Genomic DNA, 26244 nt, shown 5'->3' with positions numbered 1-26244 from the left:
AAGCAATCTGATACATGTGTAAGAGTGAATATCTGAAATAAGATATACTTAATAAAATATTTTACAAATGTTTTACAATAAATTGTGGAAATAAGAATATTAGGGAAAAGAAAAGAAAAAATTCCTAAGAAGAATGGAAGAAAAAATCAAGTCAACAGCATTTATAAAAGATTTACAAGCAAAAAAGATAGTTCCTGCCTTTAAGGAGCTTAAATTCTCCTGGAGGAAGACAAAATATAAAAGAGAGCTTTATTTTATTTTATTTATTTATTTTATTTATTTTTTTGTTAATAACTTTTTATTGACAGAACCCATGCCAGGGTAATTTTTTACAACATTATCCCTTGCACTCACTTCTGTTCCGATTTTTTCCCTCCCTCCCTCCCTCCCTCCACCCTCTCCCCCAGATGGCAAGCAGTCCTATACATGTTAAATAGGTTACAGTAGATCTTGGATACAATATATGTGTGCAGAACCAAACAGTTTTCTTGTTGCTCAGGGAGAATTGGATTTAGAAGGTATAAATAAACTGGGAAGAAGAACAAAAATGCAAACAGTTTACATTCATTTCCTAGTGTTCTTTCTTTGGGTATAGCTGCTTCTGTCAATCCTTGATCAACTGAAACTAAGTTAGATCTTCTCTTTGTTGAAGAAATCCACTTCCATCAGAATACATCCTCATACAGTATCATTGTTGAGGTATATAATGATCTCCTGGTTCTGCTCATTTCGCTCAGCATCAGTTCATGTAAGTCTCACCAATCCTCTCTGTATTCGTCCTGCTGGTCATTTCTTACAGAACAATAATATTCCATAACATTTATATACCACAATTTACTCAACCATTCTTCAATTGATGGGCATCCATTCATTTTCCAGCTTCTGGCCACAAAAACAGGGCTGCCACAAACATTTTGGCACATACAGGTCCCTTTCCCTAAAAGAGAGCTTTAAAGGGGAAGGTGGGAGGTACCTCAATGGGGAAAAGGTAGAGAAATTTAGAGAATGAAGAAAAACTATAGGAGAAAACATGGAGTCAAGTTAAGAATAATTATGTTGAAGATTATATTTTTACAGATAACACTTACTGAAGTATATTGTATAAAATAAGCAGAACATGGAATTTTATTGAAAGGAGAAATAATAACTTGCTAATGTAGTTAGGAATGAATGGGATTTTTTAAACAAACAGTGACATTTAGAATGTTTTTCTTAAGAACTCCCTACAGATCTATCATCTGAGAGAAGTATTTTATATCAAAAACACAAAATGAAATAACAGATATAAAATAATTTAAGAACAAAGTTGTAGATAAAGAAGTATAAAGTATTATTGTCTGGAAAATAAGGGAGTAGAGAATTCTTCCTTTTTCTTAAAGAAATATAAGGAGGGTTGTTGTGGTGGTGTTTTATATTACACTAAGAAAGGATTTTGAAACCTTAGCCACCCTGGTTGCAAATGATACTCATTGAATCTGAAAAAGTTAGGGAATAACATTTTCCCGGTTGTGTTCTGCCACCTAATCATCCTTTGTATCTTTATCACAGTAGAAACCTTCTAGGAAACTTATGCCACACTTAATGGCATAAGTTCCTTCTTGGCCATGACCAAGCCCTCTTGGTGAGAAAAATAAGGTATAAAAAAATTCTATTTTACTGAGTCTTTGCCAATTTATCTCAAAAAAACTACCTTAGGGTAGAAAAACACTTCTCTATATATGTTCACTGAGGTATATCTTTTAACTGAAATTCTGTTTGCAAAGCCAATCCTAAGAAAATGATAAAGCATTAGCAACATTCTTTTCAATGTCTGAGCCATTATTAGAAATTGGGAAAGTGGTCAAGATGTAGCATTTCAATAGACATCTATAGGACAGAAATTTCACACCCTATTTAATTTCATAATTCAATTCAGCCTTAGGGGAAGAATGTTCTGCAGTTGAGTTTTAAGTTTAGGCATGAAAATGTCTACAATGGACAGAATATACTTCACACAAGAAAATTAAGTGAATAAAACAGAGGAAGAAGGTACAGAATATGAACAAAGAGTTATTCTTCCATGAGAGTGTAATCAAAAGAAAAATGGCTTTTGTGCAGTGTACATTCTGGAGGACTCTATTACTAGTGGTGGTAGTCTTTGAGATCAGTTTGGTAGTTGTCGCTGCAGAGATGTAATAGGGATAGGTACTGTTCCTATGAGTATGATTTCATTGGCATAGAAAGCTGTAATATTACACTATTGAATATTATATTGTATATTTAAAATTATATAATTATATATACACATCTTCATAAAAATATAAATATTTATAATTAACTAATATAATGTTCCTTCTAACAGTGCAATTTGGGGTCTTTCTCTTCCTTTTCCTCTAGCAGAACAGTATTTGACCTCAACTTTCATGGCTACAAGGTCAACTCTCTGTCCACATAACTTTAATTTCTAGTTTAGTATGCATTACTATCTTTTTAAGCTTTGGGCCAAAAGAAAATTAATATATAACTACTATGATCATTTAACTCAACATTGCTTTTGCTAAAAACCCTCTCAAATGAAAAGGAATCTTGGCACAATTCTGAAGTTTGGAGTGTTATATGAAGGAAACCGGGAGTGAGAAGGGATTCAGAAAACCCAGATTCAAATCTTAACCCTATTTCTTCTTATCCATGTGACCTTGGGTACAACAATAACAATTCATATTTATTTAGGATCTTAAGTTTTGCAAAGCACTTTATAATACCATCTCATTTAATCCTCACAACAATACTGGAAAATAGATACCATTGTTGACACCCATTTTTAAAGATTAGGAAGATAAGGTTAAGAGAAATAATTACTAACCATCCAAGGAAAGATTTGAAGTAAGGTCTTTATGACTCCCCATCCAATATTTCCCACTGCACCATCTCTTGGCCATGGTTTGCTCCTTCATAGTAGGAAGGTTTTGGCCTAAATTATATTTAAGATATATCAGCTCTGTATCTATCATTCTGACTGAAGGTCACAACTGAGAATTAATGCATTCGTAATTTCAAGTTAGCTCTTTGTCAACATTCACCATAGAAATGAAGTATCGCTAGCTATGTAGGCAGGGTCATGTTAGATTTTGAAACTTAATGATTCCAAAATAATGTATCATTCTTAGGACTAAAGTTTTAAATCTCTAATTTTGAAGTTATAAGAAGTTTTTTTTTTCCTTTTAAAGCTTAGAGATTTGAATAATTCTTGAATATGAAGAGCCTTTTAGAATAACTTTGTCTGATGATACCAATCAAATCAATCTGTTAGGAGACATTTATTAAGTACTTGCTATATACCAGGCACAGGGGAAACAAAGACATAAATGAAATAGTCCTTGCCCTCAAGGAGGATAAAATATGCACACATACATGTTGTTGTTGCTTGTTGTTTTTTTTTGTTCTTGAAGAGGACCATGACATCAGGGAGGTGATTCATGACATGCAAGTGAATTGGATTTAAGTGAGAGAAGGCTGTACAAATTAGTATTTACAAAATAACATATATATATATATATTTATAATATAAAAGATAAATAAACATTTTTTGCTGGAGGGGAGAAGGGCATAAACACCTAGGAGGATCAAGAAAAGGCTTATAAAAGAAGGGATATATGAGATAGTCTTTGAAAATAACTAAGGAGCATAAAATATGGAAGTGATCAGGTAGTATATCCCAGGCATAGAAAGGCAAAGCAAAAGATGAAATTATCATGCCTTTATGTATGTATAAATTTTTCTCAAAAATATTCTGTGGAGATGATCAATTTTGTACATGTATAACTACATGAATTGGTGTTTATTCATATTTCTTGGTCTTCTATTTTTGGTAATTTTCAATTTTGGGTACCTCTTATCTTACAAAAAAATTATTGACATTTTCAAAAATTGTGCTGCTCCCAGGACAGAATTCTTCTGTGTATATCTTGTCTCAACCAGATGTCCTTCGATTTTTTCAATTTTTCAAATTTTATTTTTGTTTTCTTGAGTGATATTTTTATTTACACATGGACTATAAAGCGTTAGAATATAGATGATATGCTTCTGTTGTCATTGATAGAGGAAAGAGTTTGTTATAGATATGTTTATAGATTTTTTTTTCATTTGTTGATTATCCTTCCAGTTTATTTTTTAATGCACTTAGTTTGGTGGCTAACAAGTTTTCTTTGACTTTGATTTCATTTTCACTGCTCTTTGATCTTATATCTACATCTATATACAGATATAGATAGATATAGATCTTAGACATAATACTGTATTTAATCTTTTGCCTTCCTCTTTTGCATGATTTTGCAAATAAAGTTATATTATAAATTGATGTTATCTTTAGCTATCTTTTATTTGTTGACAAAATAGAATATTTTCTGGTAAAGATGTTTTTTAGACTTTAATGCTCATTCTGGTAATTTATAATTTGTTTTAATTTCTTTTCTTTTGTCCTCCCCACCTTTTTGGCATTAATAGCTTAAGTAGTTAATAATTTTTATTTAAAATTAGTTTTTTTTTAAAGAAAGTATTCATGATAGATATGACTTATAAGTCTTTCACTTTTCTTGTTTCTTATCCTCAGGTTCGCTCTCTCTCTCTCTCTCTCTCTCTCTTTTCTCTTCCCCCCATCTTCCCTTCACCTTTGCATTGAAATATTAAAGTATGTGTTGATTCAACTTGAAAAGTCTTTATAGGCTTGTTTATTTATCTTTTCCAAAGGACATTGATGAAAAAAACTGTTTCCACTCCCCACATTGTTATGTATATACTTATCAAATGTACTGCATGCTGCATGATGAGATGGCCAAAGGTCCAAAGAAATAATGTTTTTTGTTGTCTTTGAACAATGAAATAAAGCCAACTCCATTCTCATCCTCACCTCTTTCTCCCTCTCAAAGAAATAAGCCTATGTTGAGTTGTAACTTCTTTTCTTCCAGTTTCTCAGAAAAATCAAGATCTGAGTTTTTATCTTTATACACTGGGTCTTTATAACTATTTAAGAGGCATCAAGCAGAAGTTCCATTAATCTTTTTAAAAATCACTATTGAAACATTCACTAAAATGTGAATTTTGCAAATTTATAGCCAGTATTTATTAGCAAAATAATACTACTAAAATCTGTTAGAAATGCTAGTATTAGAAGCAAAATTTGGATATTACATGTCCAATAAACTCTTTAATAGGATTATAAACCTAAAAGTTACATAGTAGGAAAGGATCTCACATGGCCAGGAAAGATCCTCTTTGTACTGATAAGGAAACTGAGGAACAGAGAGAAGTTGAATATAGTTTGTCATGAATTATGTATTTTCTTTTTCATGCATTTATCATTAATCATCTCCTAAATCAGTGCCAGTGCTATTTGTGTAAATGCATTATTTCCCTATTAGACTATCATATTTTTAAGAGCAGAGACTATTATTTATCATCTTTATATATTTCTATAGACTAGTAAGATCCCTTTTAAAAATAGACAATAAAATGATTGTTGAATTGAATAATTGTGTTTAAGAAAAATTGGCTGTAAGTTAAATATTACTTTTCCATTAACTCACATTAAAAAAAGTTAGAGATATATTTTATAGCAAACATTCTCTATAAGACTTAGTTGGCACTGGTTTAAAAAGAGAGATATTAAAATGATGCTAATAGTTACTATAAGGTCTAAGTCCACTTGCAACTAAATTATAGTAAATTTTATTATTACTTATAATTTTATGGGATCAGGAGTTTGAGAAAAATCAATGTTCCAGTTTGGGAGTGAGTGGATGGGCAATTAGCAAGTGAATTCACTTTACAAAAGTCAAGGGGAAGAACAGAAATGGCATAGCAATTCATTCATTAATTCATTCCAGGGATCCTTTTCTATGGAAGATCCTGCTTTTTTCAAAGCTGTTAGTGTCACAGTAGCAAGGAAAACATGACAATTATTCAAAGAAGTAAAGGAAAATCTATGTGGTATAAAATTTGAGGCTGGCTTGATTTTTTTTTCCGTTTAAATTTTGCTTAGATTCAGGTAACTTAAATGACAAAAAGGATAGTTGACTTTTTATGCACATTATCTAGAACAACTTCCATGAGTCAATAAGGCCTTTTTTTTTTTTTCAACATTGACCCTTGTAAAACATTCTGTTCCAAAATTTCCCTTCATTCCCCCCTACTCCCTCCCCTAGATGGCAGGTAGTCCAATACATATTAAATATGTTAAAATATATGTTAAATCCAATGTGTGTGTGTGTGTGTGTGTGTGTGTGTGTGTGTGTATTTATAGTTATCTTGCTGTACAAGAAAAATCAGATCAAGAAGGAAAAAAAAAACCTGAGAAAGAAAACAAAATGCAAGCAAACAACAACAGAAATAATGAAAATGCTATATTGTGGTCCATATTCAGTTTCCACAGTCCTCTCTCTGGATGTAGATGGCTCTCTTCATCACAGAACAATTGGAACTGATTTGAATCATCTCATTGTTGAGGAGAGCCACATCCATCAGAACTGATCATCATCTTGTTTTTGCTATTTATAATGATCTCCTGGTTCTGCTCATTTCACTTAGCATCCATTCATATAAGTCTCTCCAGGCTTCTCTGAAATCATCCTGCTGGTCGTTTCTTACAGAAAAATAATATTCCATAACATTCATATAATATAATTTAGTCAGTCATTTTCCAATAGATGGGCATCCATTCAGTTTCCAGTTTCTTGCCACTACAAAAAGGGCTTCCACAAATATTTTTGCACATACAGGTCTCTTTCCCTTCTTCAATATCTCTTTGGGATATAAGCCCAGTAGTAACACTGCTGGATCAAAGGGTATGCACAGTTTGATACCTTTTTGAACATAGTTCCAAATTGCTCTCCAGAATGGTTGGACCCATTCACAACTCCACCAACAATGTATCAGTGTCCCAGTATTCCCATATCCCGTCCAACATTCATTATTATCTTTTCCTGTCAACTTAGCCAATCTGAGAGGTGTGTATTGGTATCTCAGAGTTGTCTTAATTTACATTTCTCTGATCAATAGTGATTTGGAGCACCTTTTCATATGATTAGAAATAGTTTCAATTTCTTCATCTGAAAATTGTCTGTTCATATCCTTTGATTATTTATCAATTAGAGAATGTCTTGAATTCTTATAAATTTGAGTCAATTCTCCATATATTTTAGAAATGAGGCCTTTATCAGAATCTTTGAACGTAAAAATGTTTTTTGCTTCCCTTCTAATCTTGTCTGCATTAGTTTTGTTTGTACAAAAACTTTTTAACTTAATATAATCAAAATTATCTATTTTGTGATCAATAATGATCTCTAGTTCTTCTTTGGTCACATTCCTTCCATCTCCACAGGTCTGAGAGGTAAAATATCCTATGTTCTTTTAATTTATTCATAATATCATTCTTTATGTCTAAATTATGAACTCATTTCGACCTTATCTTGGTATACATTATATTATGTGTGGGTCAAGGCCTAGTTTCTCCCATACCAGTATCCAATTTTCCCAGCATTTTTTGTCAAATAGTAAATTCTTATCCCAAAATCTGGCGTCTTTGGGTTTGTCAAACACTAGAGTGCTATAGTTATTGACTATTTTGTCCTATGAACATAACCTATTCCACTGATCAATTAGTCTATTTCTTAGCCAGTACCAAATGGTTTTGATGACCACTGCTTTATAATATAGTTTTAGATCTGGTACAGATAGGTTACCTTCATTTGTTTTTTTTCTTCATAAACTCCCATGAAATTCTTGATCTTTTGTTCTTCTAGATGAATTCTGTTTTTAATTTTTTTTCTAGGTCAGTAAAATAGTTTCTTGGGAATTTGATTGGTATAGCACTAAATAAATAGATTAGTTTAGGAAGTCTTGTAGGTCAGTAAGGTTTTGTGACTTATACAAGATTACACAAACCAATACTTGTTCCTCCCCTGATCTTTGTCATGTTCATTTGACATTGCGACTTGTAATTGAGAATGTCTAAGTATAACATAATTGTGTTGAAACAGTTGACTCAAAGTGGAGCATGAATTTACAATTATGAACAATTTACATCTTAGTCTTTAGAATAAATTTGAAAAACTTTTCCTGAAAACTTTCTTTTTTTTCTCGTCTCTTATTCTCATGTTCTTAGATCGTTATCATATTTATAATTCATTACCAGCATAATATATATTAAAAAAGAAATATTCAACTATTTAACCATTGCTTCATGGTGAAAAACTTTGCACTCACCACCACTAATTATAGTATTCATCTCTGGAAAAATAATCTCATGATCTAGGTCTTTCAGGATGGCAGTAAAAATCTCTTAAGAATTTTCTTTGAACTACCTTACCTATTAGATACTTAACTTAAACTAAGTTCTCGAGATGTGTCTGAATCTTTTTCAAAAATGATATTTAGCACCTAAATTTCTGAGGAAAGAAGTTCCTTGCATCCTTTCTCTCTGTACCTAAGTCTCTCCCTTGTCATGACAGCATTTTTTACATGACAATACAACTTCCTCTCTCCAAAGACTTTATCGCTTAAAAATATATCAGTATTAATGCCTTGTCAGCAGAATTTTCAACTGATTTAACCAACTTTGGAAAACAATTTGGAATAAATAAAAGAGTAACTAAAATGGCCATAGTTTATGACTCCAGTAGGGGGCAAAACAAAAACATCTAAATTTCTAAGAAATATACAATTCATATTTCATTTTCACTTTGATCTAGCCGCTTCTCTCTGCCCATACAGCTGTGGTTTTTCTATATATCCAAGAAGGTCAAAGGAGTTGGTTTAAAAGATGAATTGAATGTAATTCCTTTAAATAATCTGATGCTTGAAGAAGTCTTCCTTAGTTTATTGTGACGGAAGCCAGCAACTTACTGTAAATGTGTTTCAGGATTTAAATGTGCCTTTTGTTTTAATGTTTTACTATTTTCCTCAACTAGGCTATTTAAATTCAGGTTAATTTTTGAGGAACGGTTTTAATTTCTGAGACAAATGTTTGTTCTAGAAAAGTTTTAATCCAGTTTTTCTCCCAGCACTAAAGAAGGTTACTTTTAATTTTTTTTTAAAGACTATCTTTCCTTTTCATTTCAGTTGATTATAGAAGGAATGCAATTTTATTTCTCAGTCTGTTCTTCTGCCCCTAAGATGATCTTTTTGTTTGCTGTTGCCTCGATATCATTAATAATTGATTACCTAATGAAATTTCTGACTAAATACAAACAACACTTAATGTGTTATTTGCTTCAGGGAAAATAATCTCAATTTGAATTTGAACTTTTTGGAGTTCAGAGTAGGGGGTATGTGGTAATATGAAGCACTTATAAGATTTTAAGTCTGGAAAAGTCCCAAAACACATTTTAATACTGCACTGTGTTATATTCAGTCTGATTGAAATCATACAAAATCTCAGTGATTTTCGTTTTGATTATATCTTGGTTTATTCACTTGTAGTTTATTTTTAATAAGTGCAAAATCTAATGTTTCCAACTTTAATGGATAAATTAACCATCTAGGATTTATTATGTATCCAATATGGGCCAGGGACTTGAGTGCCAAGTATACAAAAATAAAAATGAAATAATTCTTACCCTCAAGGAACTTATTTTTGTAGAGAAGAAATAACAAACTTGTTTATACATAAAACATACAAAATAAATATGTTGTGCTTCTATAAGGGAGATTATAAACTTCCTGCTCCTGGAGTAAATAGTAACAAAATTAAGCATCTTTTAATTCATAAATAAATCTCCAGACAATATGGACCATACTAATTTGAGAAATAATCATAAAACACAACTCACAGAATCATAAAATCTCAGAGTTGGAAGAGAGAGACTTCAAAGTCTGATGAAAATCACACAAAATATCAGGGATTCTGAGCCTTGTTTTGACTGTATTTTAAGTTAGCCATTTTCAGTTTATTTTTGACGAGTTTTAAAATCTCATACTTGTAACTTTAATTAAGAAATAAATCAACCCAGAACAATTTGTTCAACCCATACTGGGATATGAATCTCCTTTATAATAAACACTTTGCCAAAGAGTCATCCATTTTTTGCTAGAAAATCACTAGAAAGGGGAATTTGTTATCTCTAGAAATAATTCATTATACTCAGATTATCTCTAATGGCCAATAAATTTTTCCAAATATAAAAGCCTAAATTTGTGTTTCTGTAACTGTTGCCTAAATTCTAGTTTTGACCTTTAGGGATAGAACTACTCTGAACTTCTTTCCCAGATGATAGTTGAGGACTAGGGGATTTTAAGCAACTTTTTTATGATATCTTTTTGTGGTCCGTTATCATCCTGGCTGTTATCTTTTAGTCAATGTTCTTTCTCAAATTTGGCAACCAGAACAGAATGTAACAAGTTTGATATGATCAGGACAGTCTATAAGGAGACTTGTACCTCTGTAGTCCTAGCTACAGTGTCTTTTCCTAAGCCTAAGGTCATAATAAATTTTATTTTGTTTTGTTTTGGCTGTGATATTACACAATTGACTCATATTGAGCTTGTGGTTCACTAAAACAACTCTGTCAGATTAATTTACCCATTTTACACTTGTAGCATTCCATTTATTTTTAAAAATAATAGAAATATATTTATTCTCTCCCTTTCTTCCACCCCATTAAAAATAAAATAAAAATAAATATCACAAGCATATGTACTCAAGCAAAACAAATTTCTTCAATAATTATACCAAAATACATGTCTTATTCTACACCAAAATCATCAGTTCCCTGGAGTTATAGATGATCCTTACATTAACCATAGTTCTTTTAAAGTTGTTTAAAAGTCTTTTCAGTTGATATTCTATATAATTGTTATTTTATAAAGCATTTTCCAGGTTATGCTCATTTTATTTCTCATCTGTCTGCCTCAGAAGTTCTTAACTTCCTTTTTGTTTCCTTTTTTTTATTGTGGACCCATTTGGAAATTTGGTAAATATCTGGACCTCTTCTAAGAATATTTTTAAATACCTAAAATAAACCACATAAAAATTACAAAGAAAACTGATACTAAAATATAAAATATCAAAAATCTGAGCTATCAAAATATTGTTTAGTAAAAGTTTATGGATTCCAGATTAAGGATCTACTATTCATGGTGAGATAATGACCTTTTCATCTCCTTGGTTCTATCTGTATCTGTGAGTTGTGTTAACGAATTAAAGGTAAAGGAGAACGACCTAAGGTAAAATATCCTTTTGCAAAGGAAAGAATGTACACAAAGACATATATACCAATTGTACTCTTCCCTAACCAGACTCCCTTTTGTGGGCTGCCTTTTGATTTTAAAAGTTTCATTTTAAGAAGGATTGTAGTGAGATTTAAGATGTCATAGAATAAGAGAACCAGTTATAAGAACAAGGGTTGTTTATTCTGAAGAATAGACATTTTTTAGAGACTTGCCTGCTATATTAAAAAGATTATCATGTATGTAGAGAATTATATTTTACCTTCTTGTCAACATAAGATGGAACTAGGAGCAATAGGTTAAAGGTACAAAGTTAGATTTTTATGTAAATGTAAACAGGGTCAATTCTCCCCCCTCCAAGTTCTTTCCCTCAGGGTTCTTAATGCCTTGATGAAAATGGGAGGATATCTCTTCCTTTTGACATAAGTTTGAGCCTCTATCATCAATGTTTTACTGATTTTAGAATCCAATAACTAGCAACTTATTTTCATCTAATTATTTAACATAACCTGGTTTTACAAAGGATATTTACAAATGCTACAAAAAATACAAACATTTTCTTTGACCTTTTTTCTAACTTTTATTTTCCTCATTACACATAAAAACAAATTTTTGATTATGCATGTATATTAAAAAAAACATATTCCTTATGAATCATGTTGATAGAGCAAAACCAGGACAAAAGGGAGAGACATGAGAGACCAAAAAAAAAAAAAAAAAAAAAAAAAACATCCAGAAGGAAAAAAGAAACAGTAAACATAGCATTGGTTTATATTCAGTCCCCATGGTTATCTCTAGATAAGGATCGCATTTTCCATCCAAAGTTTATTGGGATTGCTTTGGTCACTGAATAGCTAAGTACTAAGTCTATCATAGTTGATCACTGGTTCTGCTTGTTTCACTCAGCATCAGTTCGTGTAAAATTTTCCAGGCCTTTTTAAAATCAGCCTGTTCATCATTTTTTTTTTTTTTTAAATAGAACCATAGTATTACATTACTTTCATATGCCATGACTTGTTTAGCCATTGCTCAACTGATGGGCATGAACTCATTTTTCAATTCTTTGCCATCACAAAATAGCTACTATAAACATTTTTGCACATGTGGGTCCTTTTCTCTCCCTTATTATTTCCTTAGAATACAGTCCCAGTAGTGGCCATAAAGGATATGGCCAGTTTGATAGCCTTTGGGCATAGTTCCAAACTGCTTTCCAGAATAGTTGAATCAGTTCACAATTCCACCAGCAAGGCATTAGTGTTCTAGTTTTCCCACATCCCCTCCAACATTTATCATTATCTTTTCCTGTCCTCTTAAGCAATCTGAGAAGTGTGAGGTAGTACCTTAGAATTGTTTTAATTTCCATTTCTCTAATCAATAGTGATTTAGAGTATTTTTATATTATTATAGATGGCTTTAATTTCTTCATCTAAAAAAATTGTCTGTTCATATCCTTTGACTACTTATCAATTGGGGAATGACTTGTATTCTTGTAAATTTGAAAGAGTTCTTTATATATTTTAAAAATAATACCTTTGTCAAAAAAAACAGATTATAATTTTTTTCTCTAGTTTTCTGCTTCCTTTTTAATTTCAGCTGCATTGGTTTTATTTATGCAAAAACTTCTTAATTCAATGTAATCAAAGTTATCCATTTGCATTTCATAATGTTCTGCAGTTCTTCTTTGGTCATAAATTCCTCCCTTCTCCAAAGATCTGATAGATAAACTATCTCTTGCTCTCTTAATTTGTATCTTAATTTGATAGTATCATCCTTTCTGCCAAACTTATGTACTCATTTTGACCTTATTTTGGTATGAGGTGTGAAATGTAGGTAGGTATGCCAAGTTTCTGACATGTTATTTTTTCAGTTTTCCCAGCAATTTTTGTCAAATAATGAGTTTTTATCCCAGAAGCTGGAGTTTTGTGATTTATCAACCAGTAAATCATAATAGTCATTGATTATTGTGTCATTTGTATCTAATCTATTCCACTAATTCACCACTCTATTTGTTAGCTAGTATCATAAGGTTTAATTCCTTTAACTCCTTAAGTTCATCATCAAATAGATAATGTTGATTATATTAAGCTAAAAAGTTTTTGTACAAACAGAATCTAAAGCAGACAAGATTAGAAGGGAAGCAGTAAACTGAAAAAACATTTTTGACATTTAAGAATTCTGATAAAAGTCTCATTTCTAAAATATATAGAGAACTGACTCAAATTTATAAGAATTCAAGCCATTCTCCAATTGATGAATGGTCAAAGGATATGAACACACAATTTTCAGATGAAGAAATTAAAACTTTGAATGGATCCATCCATTCTGGAGAGCAATTTGGACCTATGCTCAAAAAATTATCAAACTGTGCATAATCTTTGAGCCAGCCAGATATAAGGGCCTTTAGATCTTAGAGAAGGGAAAGGGACCCACATGTGCAAAAATGTTTTTGGCAGCCCTCTTTGTAGTGGCAAAAAACTGGAAACTGAGTTTATGGCCATCAGAATAGCTGAATAAGTTATGGTATATAGGGACTGCTAGGTGGTGCAGTGGACAGAGCACTAACCCTGAACTCAGGAGAACCTGAGTTCAAATGTGACTTCAGTCATTTAATACTGCCTGGATGTGTGACTCTTAACCCCAATAGCCTTAGCAAAAAAAAAAAAAGTTCTGGTATATGAATATTATGGAATATTATTGTTCTATAAGAAATGACCAGCAGGATAATTTCAGAAAGGCCTGGAGAGACTTACATGAACTGATGCTAAGTGAAATGAGCAGAACCAGGAGATCACGGCAACATCAATATTATGACAATCAATTCTGATGGATGTGACTCTTTCCAACAATGAGATGATTGAGGCCAGTTTCAATGATCTAATAATGAAGAGAGGCATCTATGCCCAGAGAGAGAACTGCAAGAACTGAGTATGGATCATAACATAACATTCTCACTCTTTTTGTTGTTCATTTGCATTTTGTTTTCTTATTCATTTTCTTTCCTTTTTGATCTGGTCTTTCTTGTGTAGCAAAATAATTGTATAAATATGTTTACATATATTGGATTTAACATATATTTTAATATGTATATATATGTAAAACATATATATTGGATTGCTTGCCATCTAGGAGAGAGGGTGGGAGGGAAGGAAATTTTGGAATACAAGGCTATGTAAAAGTCAATGTTGAAAAATTATCCATGCATATGTTTTAAAAATAAAAGACTTTAATAAAAAAAAAAAACCTCTTTAAGTTCATAATCCCCACTACTCAACATCATGGAGGTATGATATTCAACTCAAACTTAGCTCGATTCCTACATTACATTGGTCCCACCAAGATCAGGTCCAGATGTGCCATGATAACAGGATGAATCCTACAGGGTTGGAATCCTTAAGAATTGAAGCACTTGAAGATTATTCCTTATTTTCTGAGGCATCAGTGAAATGAGAAACCTAGAACAACTCCAACTCTTAGTTGCTCTTTTGATCTTTTGAAATTCCCAGCTCTGGAGACAACACTCTCTTTACCCAGTATCATGTTCAAAGCTGTCACCTAGTTCCTGGCAATGAGGTAGAGATTATGCTTGAAGTTCACAAGCCTTTTTGAATGCTTTTCTAGTCAATCAAAAAAGATCTTCTCTTCAATATGTGATTAGTTGATCAGAACCACTGTTATTTCAATATCTCCAAGACACTTTCTTTACATAATATCATGATTCTTTAAGTAGGGGCTAGATAGCCACTTTGCTGGAAATTCAGTAGAAAGGAAAACTTCTGAAGTTTTGAGGATTATGAGATTCAAATATTATACTTGGGAGGGCTATCTGAATATGGTCAGATCTCCTTATTTTCCAGATGAGAACCAGCTTTAGAAAAGTCACTTTGACTGCTATGTGAGAGATAAATTGGGGAAACTCAAAGCATGGAGACAAATTTGGATGCTATTGCAATAGTCCAGCTAAGAGATGATAAGAGAGCTTAAAAAATAGGATTGTGACAACTAGAGTGTGCGGAGAGAGAAAGGGTATTGATTGGAAATGTGAGATAAAATAGGAGTCTATGATGATACCAGGGTTGTGAACCTGGGTGAGTGATAGAATGGTGGTATCCTGAACAATAATTAGGAATTGTGGAAAAGGATTTCTTTTGAGGAGAAAAAATGTAATGCAGTTTATGAAGCAAATGGCAACTCATTCATACCTGTTTATCTTATGAAACTCATTCTGATCCACTAAAACAAAAGAGGGAGGTGGGGTTTTTATGAACAGTAACTGACCTGGAGCTCAGACTTTAGCCATAAGCCAAGACCATAGCCAAGTAGTGATTTGGAGAGCAGGGTCAGACTCATTGCTAAAGAGGCAAAGTTTTCCCATTGGTACCTGTCCAGCTATTGCTATGGATTCCCTGGTAATGTTTAGATTATAATTGCTTGAATAGGCCAGTGGCTTAGTTTAGGAGATTATAAATTTGTGGAATAAGGGAGGAATTTTGTAGAATAAGGCTGTATGGTCATGTTAAAACCAAATATCATTGGGAGTATTTAATTCATCTTCTAATCCTTTAAATGGGTTATCAATACCCTTAGGAGCAGGCCACATATCCCATTTGGAAAACATTATACCAAAAAATTCTCAAGCAGAAGATGGATCACTTATTAGGAATGTCATATAAGCTTCAGGTGAGTGTAGACAAGGTAGGATCACCTAGGTATCTTCCAGTGATGAATCTTTGAATGTTAGAGCTGGAAGAGACCCCAGGGATCATAGCATTATAAGAATTAGAGATGAAAAGTAGATTGAAATAGAAATCACTTATATTGACATCTTCATTTTATACCTGAGAAATTTCTGAAGCACAAAACAATGACTTGATGGTTATATTACTAGTAAGTGGTAGACTTAGAATACATACCCAGACCTTTTGACTCCTGTTCTAATACTCTAAGTACAATACTGCTGAGCAATTATATTCCCAATTCATAAACAAGTTTAGTATAATCATAGGGATGGAAAGCATAGCCCCAATGGAATACTCTCAGGAAATGATTGCTCTTTACATTGTTAATATTTACATCAGAGATTATTTTATTACAGATTATGTTACATGTTACCATGGCATTAAGAAATCAGTTGGGAACATAATTTATAGGCCTGCCTGTACCAACATGATAAACTTTAATCCTTATTTTGAACACATTATAATCAGAGTAATTTTTTTTTGTAAATTTTGAAAAAAAAGGTGATATATAAGCCTTGATTATTTATGAAGACAATTTTCTTTTGTCACAAATAATTTGAAAGTGATATATAAGCCTTGATTATTTACAAGGACAATTTTCTTTTGTCATAAATAATCTGAAAGAACTCTATTATTTTTTAGCAAATAAGATAAAAACCATCATCAACAAAGGATAGCAAAGACTTTGAAAAGTATTTTCATAAGGTAAATGATAATATGCAAATTGCTAATTATGGCCTTTATATTATCAGAGCAACACTGTCCAATATATTTGCCACATAGATTTAAATGCATAGTTCTGCTGTACAATACCTGACATTGCTGTGTTGTTGTGACCTTCTGAAATATAAAGTTTTGTGAAAGGTTTGTTCCCTAACTATGACTTTTCTATTTCTTATGATAGAGCTGTAGATCACTGGTTTGCCTTGTTCTCTTTTGAGTGCTAGTTATAGGCTGCTGAAATGACAATTTGCATTTACATGAAATGGAGGGGTAAGGGGACCACAGTTATTAGTGAAACTGCTGCATTTATTCTATCTTGCCTCTTAGTCTTGGTTATAAATATTGGTAGAGTTTGATCAGCTTAGGAAGGGCAGAATGTTAATAGCCCATGTTTATTTTATATTTCTCTTTTCTATTTATCAGAAAGTTCATGCAATAAGTGAGAGAGCATGGTACCTCTTCTTTAAATTGGGAAGAATTCAGAGTCCTCCAAAAAGAAATGCTTTATCAGTGGAGTATAATTAATGGTGTTTTTTTTTTCTGATATGTGTATTTGCTAGTTTCAATATCCATCTATATTTTACTGGGTGTTAGGGGAAATTCAAAGATTTATCCTTATATGGCCATATAGATTTCTATATACAATCGGATGCTGTGTTATACACAAATAATTATATAGTTATTGTTTCCACATCATGACTTTCCCCATTGCAGTTTTGACATATTGTGAGTTGATATAAGAAATTGAATGGGAGTTTTTGAAAAGTTTTGCAGAAACTGCAGATGAAATGTGAAGGCCAGCATACAACACCGAGACTATGACCAAATACTTAATCTGAATTTTCCAACAAGATACTGTAAATATCCCATAAAAAAGAAAACAAATTCAGACTTTTTCTGTGGTACAAAAGGAGGGTCAAAATTTTTTAAGATTTCCCAGATTGTGAGGGCTCTGCACCCTTAACCCACAGGATATGTAAAGGGTATAACTATAATATAAGCACATATATGATAATAATTTGTGAAGGGTAGAAATAAAATGCCAGGCGATCTCTGAACTCTAGGGACATCCATATAGAGGCGATGAGGTAGGGAATAGGAGGAGAGATCCCCTCTGCTTGGAGAGGCAGGTCCAATGCGAAAGAATTCACAAACCCAAAAATCTGTGGCAAAAGGGATTTTGTTGTTCACTAAGAAGGAAGTTTTCTCAGTGGACAAAACTCCTTATTAGGAATTTGGCAGAGATGGATTGACAAATCATGATTATATGGGATAAGTATTGGCCTGGAGCTTGGAGTTGTCTGGGCTGATCAATAGAGGACCATCAGACAGAGATTTCCAATTGAATAACTGGGAGTTTGAAGGCTTTTCCCAGGGTCTGGGAACTCCCTGAAGGGGATCTGAGCCACCCCCAAAAGATCTCAGTTTCAATGGAGGGTGATTTGACCAAGATCTCCAAGTGAATGAAGCCACTTAACGTGTGAAGGGCTTGTCTGGGAAAGGTATGCTTTTCCCAGGGTTTGTGAGTCTCCCCAAAGGGGACACAGTTTACACCTACCTCCCCCAGATTACATCATTTTTCCCAAAAAAGATCTCAGTTTACATCAGAGGGATCAAGGAAAGCTATGGAGGCTGTAAAAGGTTGGGAGAGATTCAAATGACAGAAGGAAAGAAAGGACAAAGCATAAAATAAAATATGGTATTAAACAAAGGAGTAATGTTTGAAAAAGCAATTCAATTAACAAAAATTCTTAAAGTACCTACTGTGTGCAAGGTACTGGGAAAGCTCAGTGATTATAGTCATGATAATAAGTAGCAATTTGATATCAGGAGGAAACAACTGGAAGATCTTAAGGATTAGGATAATGTGACTACTTCCATGCATGAGAAAGGTTAGTTTATTTTAATGTGAAAGATTCCTTTGAGGAAAAAGGGAAGAGAGAGGGGAAAAATGTTAGGAGGCTATTCCAGGAGTTCAACTGAGTGCTAATCAAGATTTCTACTTGAGTAATAGCAATTGGAATAGAGAGTGCAAAAAGTATTGGTTTGATGGAAATAACAAACTTTGACTACTAGATTGGGTATATGAGGTACGGGAAGAGAAAAGTGTCAAAGATGACATAATAGTTTTAAGTATGGGACACTAATGAATGGCTAACAGCAATGAAAGTAAAAGTAGTATATTTTGAGCTAAAAATAAAAAAAATTGGTTTTAGACTAATTGAGCTTGAAATATATATATGTATATATGCACATATGCATATATATACACATACATGCACAACATATATAAACACACACATGTGTATGTGTTTTCTACCTCTAATTCTTATTACCTGTGTCACCTTAAACAAGTCATTCAACTCTGGACCTCAGTTTCCAAATCTGTAATATAAATGGGCTGAATTTGATCATTTCTGATATCCCTTCCATCTCTAAATCTAAGTTTGTAATGCTAGAGAAATTGAGGCAAGATAGAGATTAGGTTTTTAATATTTTAATAGTGGTGAATTTGGGCTAGCAAAGCCAGCCGGCTGAATGGGACTCTTGTCTCAAACCAACAAGTAATTCCAGAGAATTTAAAAAATATTTTTATATTTATTATTTATATTTATATATTATATAATAAAAGATAACTATAGTTTATTAATAATATTATTATATTATATATTAAAATAAAATATAAAATATAATAAATATATATTCCTTCCTTCCTTCTTTCCTTCCTTCCTGAGAGGTAGGAGAGAAGGAAGAAAGAAAGAAAGAAAGAAAAAAGAGAGACACACACACACACAGAAGAGGTGTGTCTGAGTTCTTTTCCATAATCCCACTATCGCAGAGCAACAAAAATTCAATTTCATAGTTACCAGAGAAAAGTTGCAACTGTTGATATAAGGAACCAAGATAAAGTTCCCAAGTAGGAGGAAAAACTGACCAATAGCTCCTCATTACCAAAAAAAAGAAAGAAAAAAAAAAAAAAGAAAGTTAGATTGTAAGCTCCTTCAGAGAAGACTTGTCACCTTTAGCTCTGTCTTCCCACCATTATAGTGTTTGGCATAGAGTGAATACTTTATAAATATTTGTTGACCAATTAACTGATTGAATATGAAGCCTTTATATGGGTGATGGTGATAAGGAAGATGTTTGGGTATTTTGGGTAGATAAGGCCTTTCATTTTAGGTTTATATTTCAGTTGGTGAAACCAAGGACAAGTGGAGAGCAAAGGTGCAGGAACAATTTATATACCCTCTGAGGATAGGAAAAAGGCAAAAGAAATAATCAGATTGTACTCTAGTTTAACTCAGCCTTCCAAGAAAAGGACAAGGAAGAAAAAGGCCTTAGAAAGAAGATTAAAGAGAGAGTCAAATGGTGAAGCACTGAAGAAAACTTCCAGAGAAGGGATGAGGATGTAAGCAGGACAATTATTCTGTGATAGTGTGATTTTTGGCATGGTCATGGGAGAGGGTCCAGATTATACTTGTATTGTTAGCCTGGGGTTCCCCTATTATGCTCCTTTATAGCTGGGTTGCCACAAATAGTATAGGCTATTGGTGTCTGTTTATACCGACACTAGGCTTTTAGGAAAGCTAGATAATGAGAAACCTTTTTTTCGTTGTTGTTGTTAACCTATAGATGGTGGTGGGAAAGATCATGTAATAAGAGTGATTGGAATTAATCTATATAGGGTATAAACTCATTGGTGTTGAAATAAAGAAGCAACTTTAACTGAAAAATTGGCACACTTATGTTTTGATATTTTTTTTCTCCTTTATCTTTGGCATATGTGTATGTACTAGTCAGTTTGGAGTCATGGATCATGTTGCTCTGACCTTACAACTTTCTCTAATCCAGTCCATCTTTTATGCAGTTGCTAAAGCAATTTTCCCCAAAAGCAGGTCTAACTCTCTATAATAAATTCCAGTGGTTCCCTATAGTTCTAGAATCAAATATAAGATTCTGTTTGGCATTTGAAGCCCTTCACAACATGGCTTCTTCCTAGCTTTTCAATCTTCTTAGACTTTGCTCCCCTCCATGCATTCAATGATCTAGCTGCATTGCTGTTCCTAGGAAAGGATACTCCATCTCTTGACTATGGTTTTTCCCTCTCTTCTCACCACTGATTCTTGGCTTTCCTGGTTTCCATCAAGATCAGCATTAATTCTATCTCCTACAAAAGGACTTTCCGAGTTTCTCACTTTGAGCCCTTTATCTATGGGATTATTTCCCATTTATACTATATGTATATATATATATATATATATATATATATATATATATATATATATATATATATTTTTTATGAACATGGTTATTTGGATGTAGCATCCCTCATTACAATGTGAACTTGATGAGGTTCAGCTCCCCTCGATTTCTGGTTAGGGAGCCAAAAATGGAGGAGTTGTGGGGAGCCCCTTCTGGTCGGTGCAGGTCCTTTGTAAATGAATTTACAAACCTGAAAAGTTAAACTGGCAAAAGAAGTTAATTATTAGTATTGAGAAGTCAGCTTTTGCAGGCTGAAAGTTTCTAGCAGAGAAATCCCGACAAAGAGGTAAAGCGTGATAGGGTCCTATTAGGGGAATAGATGAAAGAGATAAAGAGGGAGTAGCTGAAAAGAGAAAGCCTTTTCAGTGGACAGAGGGTCGCAGCTATGCCAAGGAGAGGTTCCTTGGCATAATTCCTGCTTTTGGGTCCTTTGCAAGGAATTGAGCTGAAGATATGATGCCGGAGAAATTGAGGCAAGATAGAGATTAGAGAGTATTTAATATTTTATCTGAAAGGGAGAGATTTACTGGGACCAGATGGATCCATGGTTTGATCCCAGGGCTGAATGAGACTATTGTCTCCAAGAATCCAGCAAAAAATATGAGTTCTCAATGACATGTATACACGTGGCTCAGACTCAGGGGGTAGACTGAGGCAGGGGAAGAGTCAGGGTGCTGAGAGCTGGGAACAGCACTCTGACAGGATAGGATGAGCCACTGGAGATGCGGATGACATAATGGGGGAAGGCACAGAGATGGGGAGAGGGCATCTTGATAAAAAAGTAACTGATATTCTGATAGCTTGGGATGACAAAGGCATTCTGATATTCTAAAATATAAGATCTTTTATCTTTATAAAATATTCTGATAATTAGGAGGGAGGGGTGGTTGAGCAGAACAATTAGAAATAGAAACTGAGGCAGAATAATTCAGGGAAACCAAGGTAGAACAATTTAGGGAAACTGAGTCAGGACAATAAAAGAGAACTAACTGTGGCACAACAAAGGAAGCTTGTTACATGGGTAATTTCTGGTGGAGGCTGGGAGTGGAATCAGAATAGAGAATCTTTGAATTGAATGAGTGTCCCTGGATTACTCTCCAACTCAATAAAGTTGGATAGAAATTTCCATCTCCAGCTTAGACTGAGTAGGAGTGGTCTTGGACTATACTAGTCCCACCCAGATATCAGAATGAAACCATTTTGTCTTGATTCCCTGGAGCAGGTTTCTTAGGGGAGAACTTGTCCTAAGGGAGTTTCCCAAGCTTTCCCCCCAAAGTCAGAGAGAGAGAGAGAGAGAGAGAGTGTTTCGGGGCTCCCCTCATCAAACTCTTTTAGTGCAAGATCTATGTTTTTCTATTTCTTTGTTTCTTTAGTACTTACTATAGAATTTAGCTCATGTTGTTCAGTTGTTTTTGTTGTGTCTGACTTGTGATCGGGTTTGGTGTTTCCTTAGTAAAGAGCTGTGCCTTTAGTGTTTTTAGTGGTTTGACATTTCCTTCTTCAGCTCATTTAACAGATAAGAAAACTGAGACAAATAAGGTTAAATGACTTACTTAGGTCACACAGCTAGGAAGGGTCTGCATCCAGATTTGAACTCAGGAATTGTTTCTCTAAAAACCTCTTATTTATACCTTTGGAGTACTAGTATCTGGCTATAGTGTATACATACTATAAATGGATAGTGCTTCCAAAATGTATAAAAGCCCTCTAATTTGTCTTTTTTTTTTTTTTTTTTTTTAGGTATCCTGTTCTCCCTGGTGGTGGTTTTATATGTCATCTGGGTCCAGGCTGTAGCAGATATGGAAAGCTACACAAATATGAAGAGGAAAGACTGCTTAGAATTCACACCCTACGTCATGTATGGCTGGTCATTTTTGCTGGCTCCGGCTGGGATATTTTTCTCTCTCTTGTCTGGATTACTATTCCTCTTAGTGGGGAGGCATATTCACAGATACTCTTAATCATCTTTCTGCCATCATTGGATATCATAATTTTGTTGAAATGTTTAACTGGAATGTAATCTTTACATGGTATTTCAATTATTCCATTGTAGAGTTGTTTGGTGTAACTCTATAGGTGTTTTAAATGAGTCATTTTATTTTTAATTTCTTTCTGACAAGAAGGCACTCAGCTCCTTCTAGAAAGCAAAACCTCTTAGTTTTATCCAAATGTAATTATGAATTTTCACTTCTTTTAGGAACTTTCTCTCCTCATGGGTCTCTCTCTCTCTCTTTTTAAATAGCACATAAAGTGTTAGATTTCTTAGTTCTGGAAAACTGATAACAACCAAACATCACATGGGTCAAATAAGTTTTTTTTTTTTTAAGCTGCCTCTTAGCATTAACTTTCTTTGCTTTGGAAAAGAAAAAGATCTTTGTAGAAAGCTTGAGAATGACAAACAAATGTTGATAGAGTAACTCAATCCATCTTTCCCCCACCAGACACATTCATATCTGCATACACATTAATTGAAACTGATGAACAAATTCTTTACTGTTTAAAAATAGACGCCAGTTGTTCCTAGTGTACAGACCATAAAAATCCATCAGTAAAATGTAACAGAAAGCGGGGGCAGACTAACATGTACATATACTACTTAGAATAGAATATTTATTAATTTTTGTAAATTTCATTATCTTCACTAAAATTTTGCATGTTGATGTAAACCTTAATGTATATTAAGAGATGGTAAAGATAAATGACAAAATTAATATACCTAGTGTTGAATGGATAAAAAAGAAACAAATATGGAGTTAAATCAATAAAATGTTATGTGTAAAGATTTTTAAAATTACATAGAAATGAAAAACCTTAGCTTGGGGTATAATTCTATTTAATATTTTAAAATTCCCATTTTGAAAATATATTGCTATGATGTTTTCAGTGTGAAAGATTTATTTATGGGAGTATGTTTTTAATATTCAAAAGTCACAAACATTCAAAATAACTTTATGTGAGTACGAGACCAGAGTTGTTTTGTTAAATAAGGTAATAAATTAACTTTTCCTACTCTTTTTATTTGCCCTTGAACTCCTTTTGAGTATATAGCTTCTTTAATTATGGTTCTTCAGTTTCTTGGTTGGGGAAATTTTTTTTTTTTTTACATTTTCATGTTTTTAATCACCTTTGACACCCTGAGGGGAAAATCCCCTTAGGGAAAGCCATTTTGTGATTTCCCCAGTTTGGGCATTTCTAATATCTAAGAGATTAGTTTCATTTGGCCTTAATTTGGATGAAAATCAAATCCATCTGAGATGCATAGGTATCATTTGCATATGGAAAGCTACCAAGTAGTTTTGTTTTAGAGAGGGAAAAAGAGAGAAGGACTATTTTTGGCTTTGTTCAATTCAAAGTACTTCATTCCACAGCTATTATAATTACTAAAGGCATCTCTAAGAGACAAGGAAAGAGTAGAAGCAGTGTGATAGATTGACCATGGCTTCCAATCTAACTGCTTTTGTGATTGAAAGACTACCAGGGTTTTCTCTGCTATTCATTTACTTTTTCATTAAGGCGCCTTTTTTTCTATAGGTCAGTGTGAAAAAGGTATGGAAGAATAATAAGAATTGGAGATAGCAAGGGGATCGAGAAAACATTTTAGTGATAGCAAGGGGCATGCCCACAGTCAAAGATATCTAAGTGACTTAAAAGTTCTCTCAAGTCACTTCAATTATGTTGATAATTTTTTTTTGAGAGTTCTGGGTTTTTCTTTTAACTTTCTTATTCCTTTATTTCCTTTTTGACTTTTTATTTGGTTATTAGAAACTTAGTTGTAGATTCTGCTATACATATTGCCTGTAATATTAAGTTACAGTATACTATTAGGTCTTCCAGATGATGCTAGATACATTTGATTAGGATATGTCATCTGTAAATAGTTTTTTTTTTTTTTTTTAGAACTTTGGAATCTAGCCTTTCTGATGTAATGTATGTCATTTAAATCTCATCTACAATCTGCTTTTAGTAAAGGTTTGAATATTTATAACTTTCAGATGGTTATCCTCACTTTCTAGAACAGTTATACTGGTACCATACATTCATTTCAAAGCAATTGGCTTAACGTTTGATGTGTATGATACTTTCCCACAGGCCTACACTTTGGAAATATTTTACAGTTGTAATACATCAATCACATTAATTTCAAACACATTTCCTAATCTAATGGCAATGCCCAGAAAGGGCAATGATAAATAACCTTTGTTTAAAAAAATGAATAAATGCTGCCATATATTCCCCTAGTTCTATCAACTTCAATTGGTTTCACCTTGCAGTTTGTTGCTGGAGCACTGTTTCACTATAGCCTTCATCTAACTCAATGAAATTATCTAAGTTCATTCTCTAAGAAGAATACTAAAGTTACCAGTGTCTTAAAGTTCCTAATTTTAAAAGTAGGTTATTTTTATACTAGAAACATTTAGTTGAATAAATTAGAATCTTTTCCCAATACTAAAATAAAATAAAGTACAGTAAATCCATTTGTAGTTTTTGGTGAAGCTTTTGTTCAGTCTCTCCTGATATTTGCATGAAAATCTGGTTTAGTTATATTTGGCCATGAGATTGCATGATTTGATTGCAGATTGTAAGGTATTGGGAAAACAACTATAACAATAAAAGCTTGATGTATATAATTATTGAAGGGAGTAGGAAAGGCTGAGGGAAGTACCTGTGATTCATTAGGGTAAAAAATTTATAGGAGAATAAACTCCTCTACCGATGCTGGTTGGCATTTACAAGTTATAGTCTTAGAGAGTTTCCTTAAAGTATTAGGAGCTAAGTGACTTGCCCAAGGCCACAAAATCAATTATGGTTAGAGTATTGACTTGAATGCAGGTCTTCTTTTCACCAAGGCTGGCTCTCTATTTAGTATGCTTTCCTTATTGGGAAGAATTATGTTGGAAAAATATGTTAAAACATTAGATTTACTCTTAATAGGCATTAAAAAAATCAGGGATCTATAAAAATAAATTCTTGACATTAAATGTAAAGTTACAATGGATTACTGCTACTACTACTACTACTACTACTAACTAGCATTTATATAGTACTTTTAGGTTTGCAAAGCAACTTACAAGTATTATCTCATTTAATCCTCACAACAATCCTATAAGGTAAATACTGCTGTTATCCCCATTTTACAGTTGAGGAAACTGAGGCAAAATAACTTAAGTGACTTGCCAGGCTCACACAGCTACTAAATATCTGAGACTGGATTTAAACTCTGGCCATCATGATTCCTGTTAGTCTATCCACTATACCACCTAAGCTGCCTATCAAGGCAAAGTGGTAACAGAACTTGTAGATCCAACATGATTAAAATTTTGGA

General features: G+C 33.0%; 1 protein-coding gene across 1 annotated transcript in view; it reads left to right on the top strand.

Moving 5' to 3' along the window:
• Window positions 1–23999, top strand: part of TMEM182 (transmembrane protein 182) — a 77276-nt gene extending 53277 nt beyond the window's left edge. The window contains exon 5 of the mRNA XM_003765685.2: window positions 22662–23999. Within this exon, the coding sequence (XP_003765733.1) occupies window positions 22662–22882 (221 nt within the window). The 3' untranslated portion in view covers window positions 22883–23999. The remainder of the gene's footprint in view (window positions 1–22661) is intronic.
• The last annotated feature ends 2245 nt before the right edge of the window (window positions 24000–26244 follow it).

Source organism: Sarcophilus harrisii, chromosome 3 (genome assembly GCF_902635505.1).
Source record: "Sarcophilus harrisii chromosome 3, mSarHar1.11, whole genome shotgun sequence".
NCBI classification, from domain to species: domain Eukaryota; kingdom Metazoa; phylum Chordata; class Mammalia; order Dasyuromorphia; family Dasyuridae; genus Sarcophilus; species Sarcophilus harrisii.
Note: the sequence above shows the minus strand (reverse complement) of the source record. Positions and strands in the feature narration are given on the sequence as shown.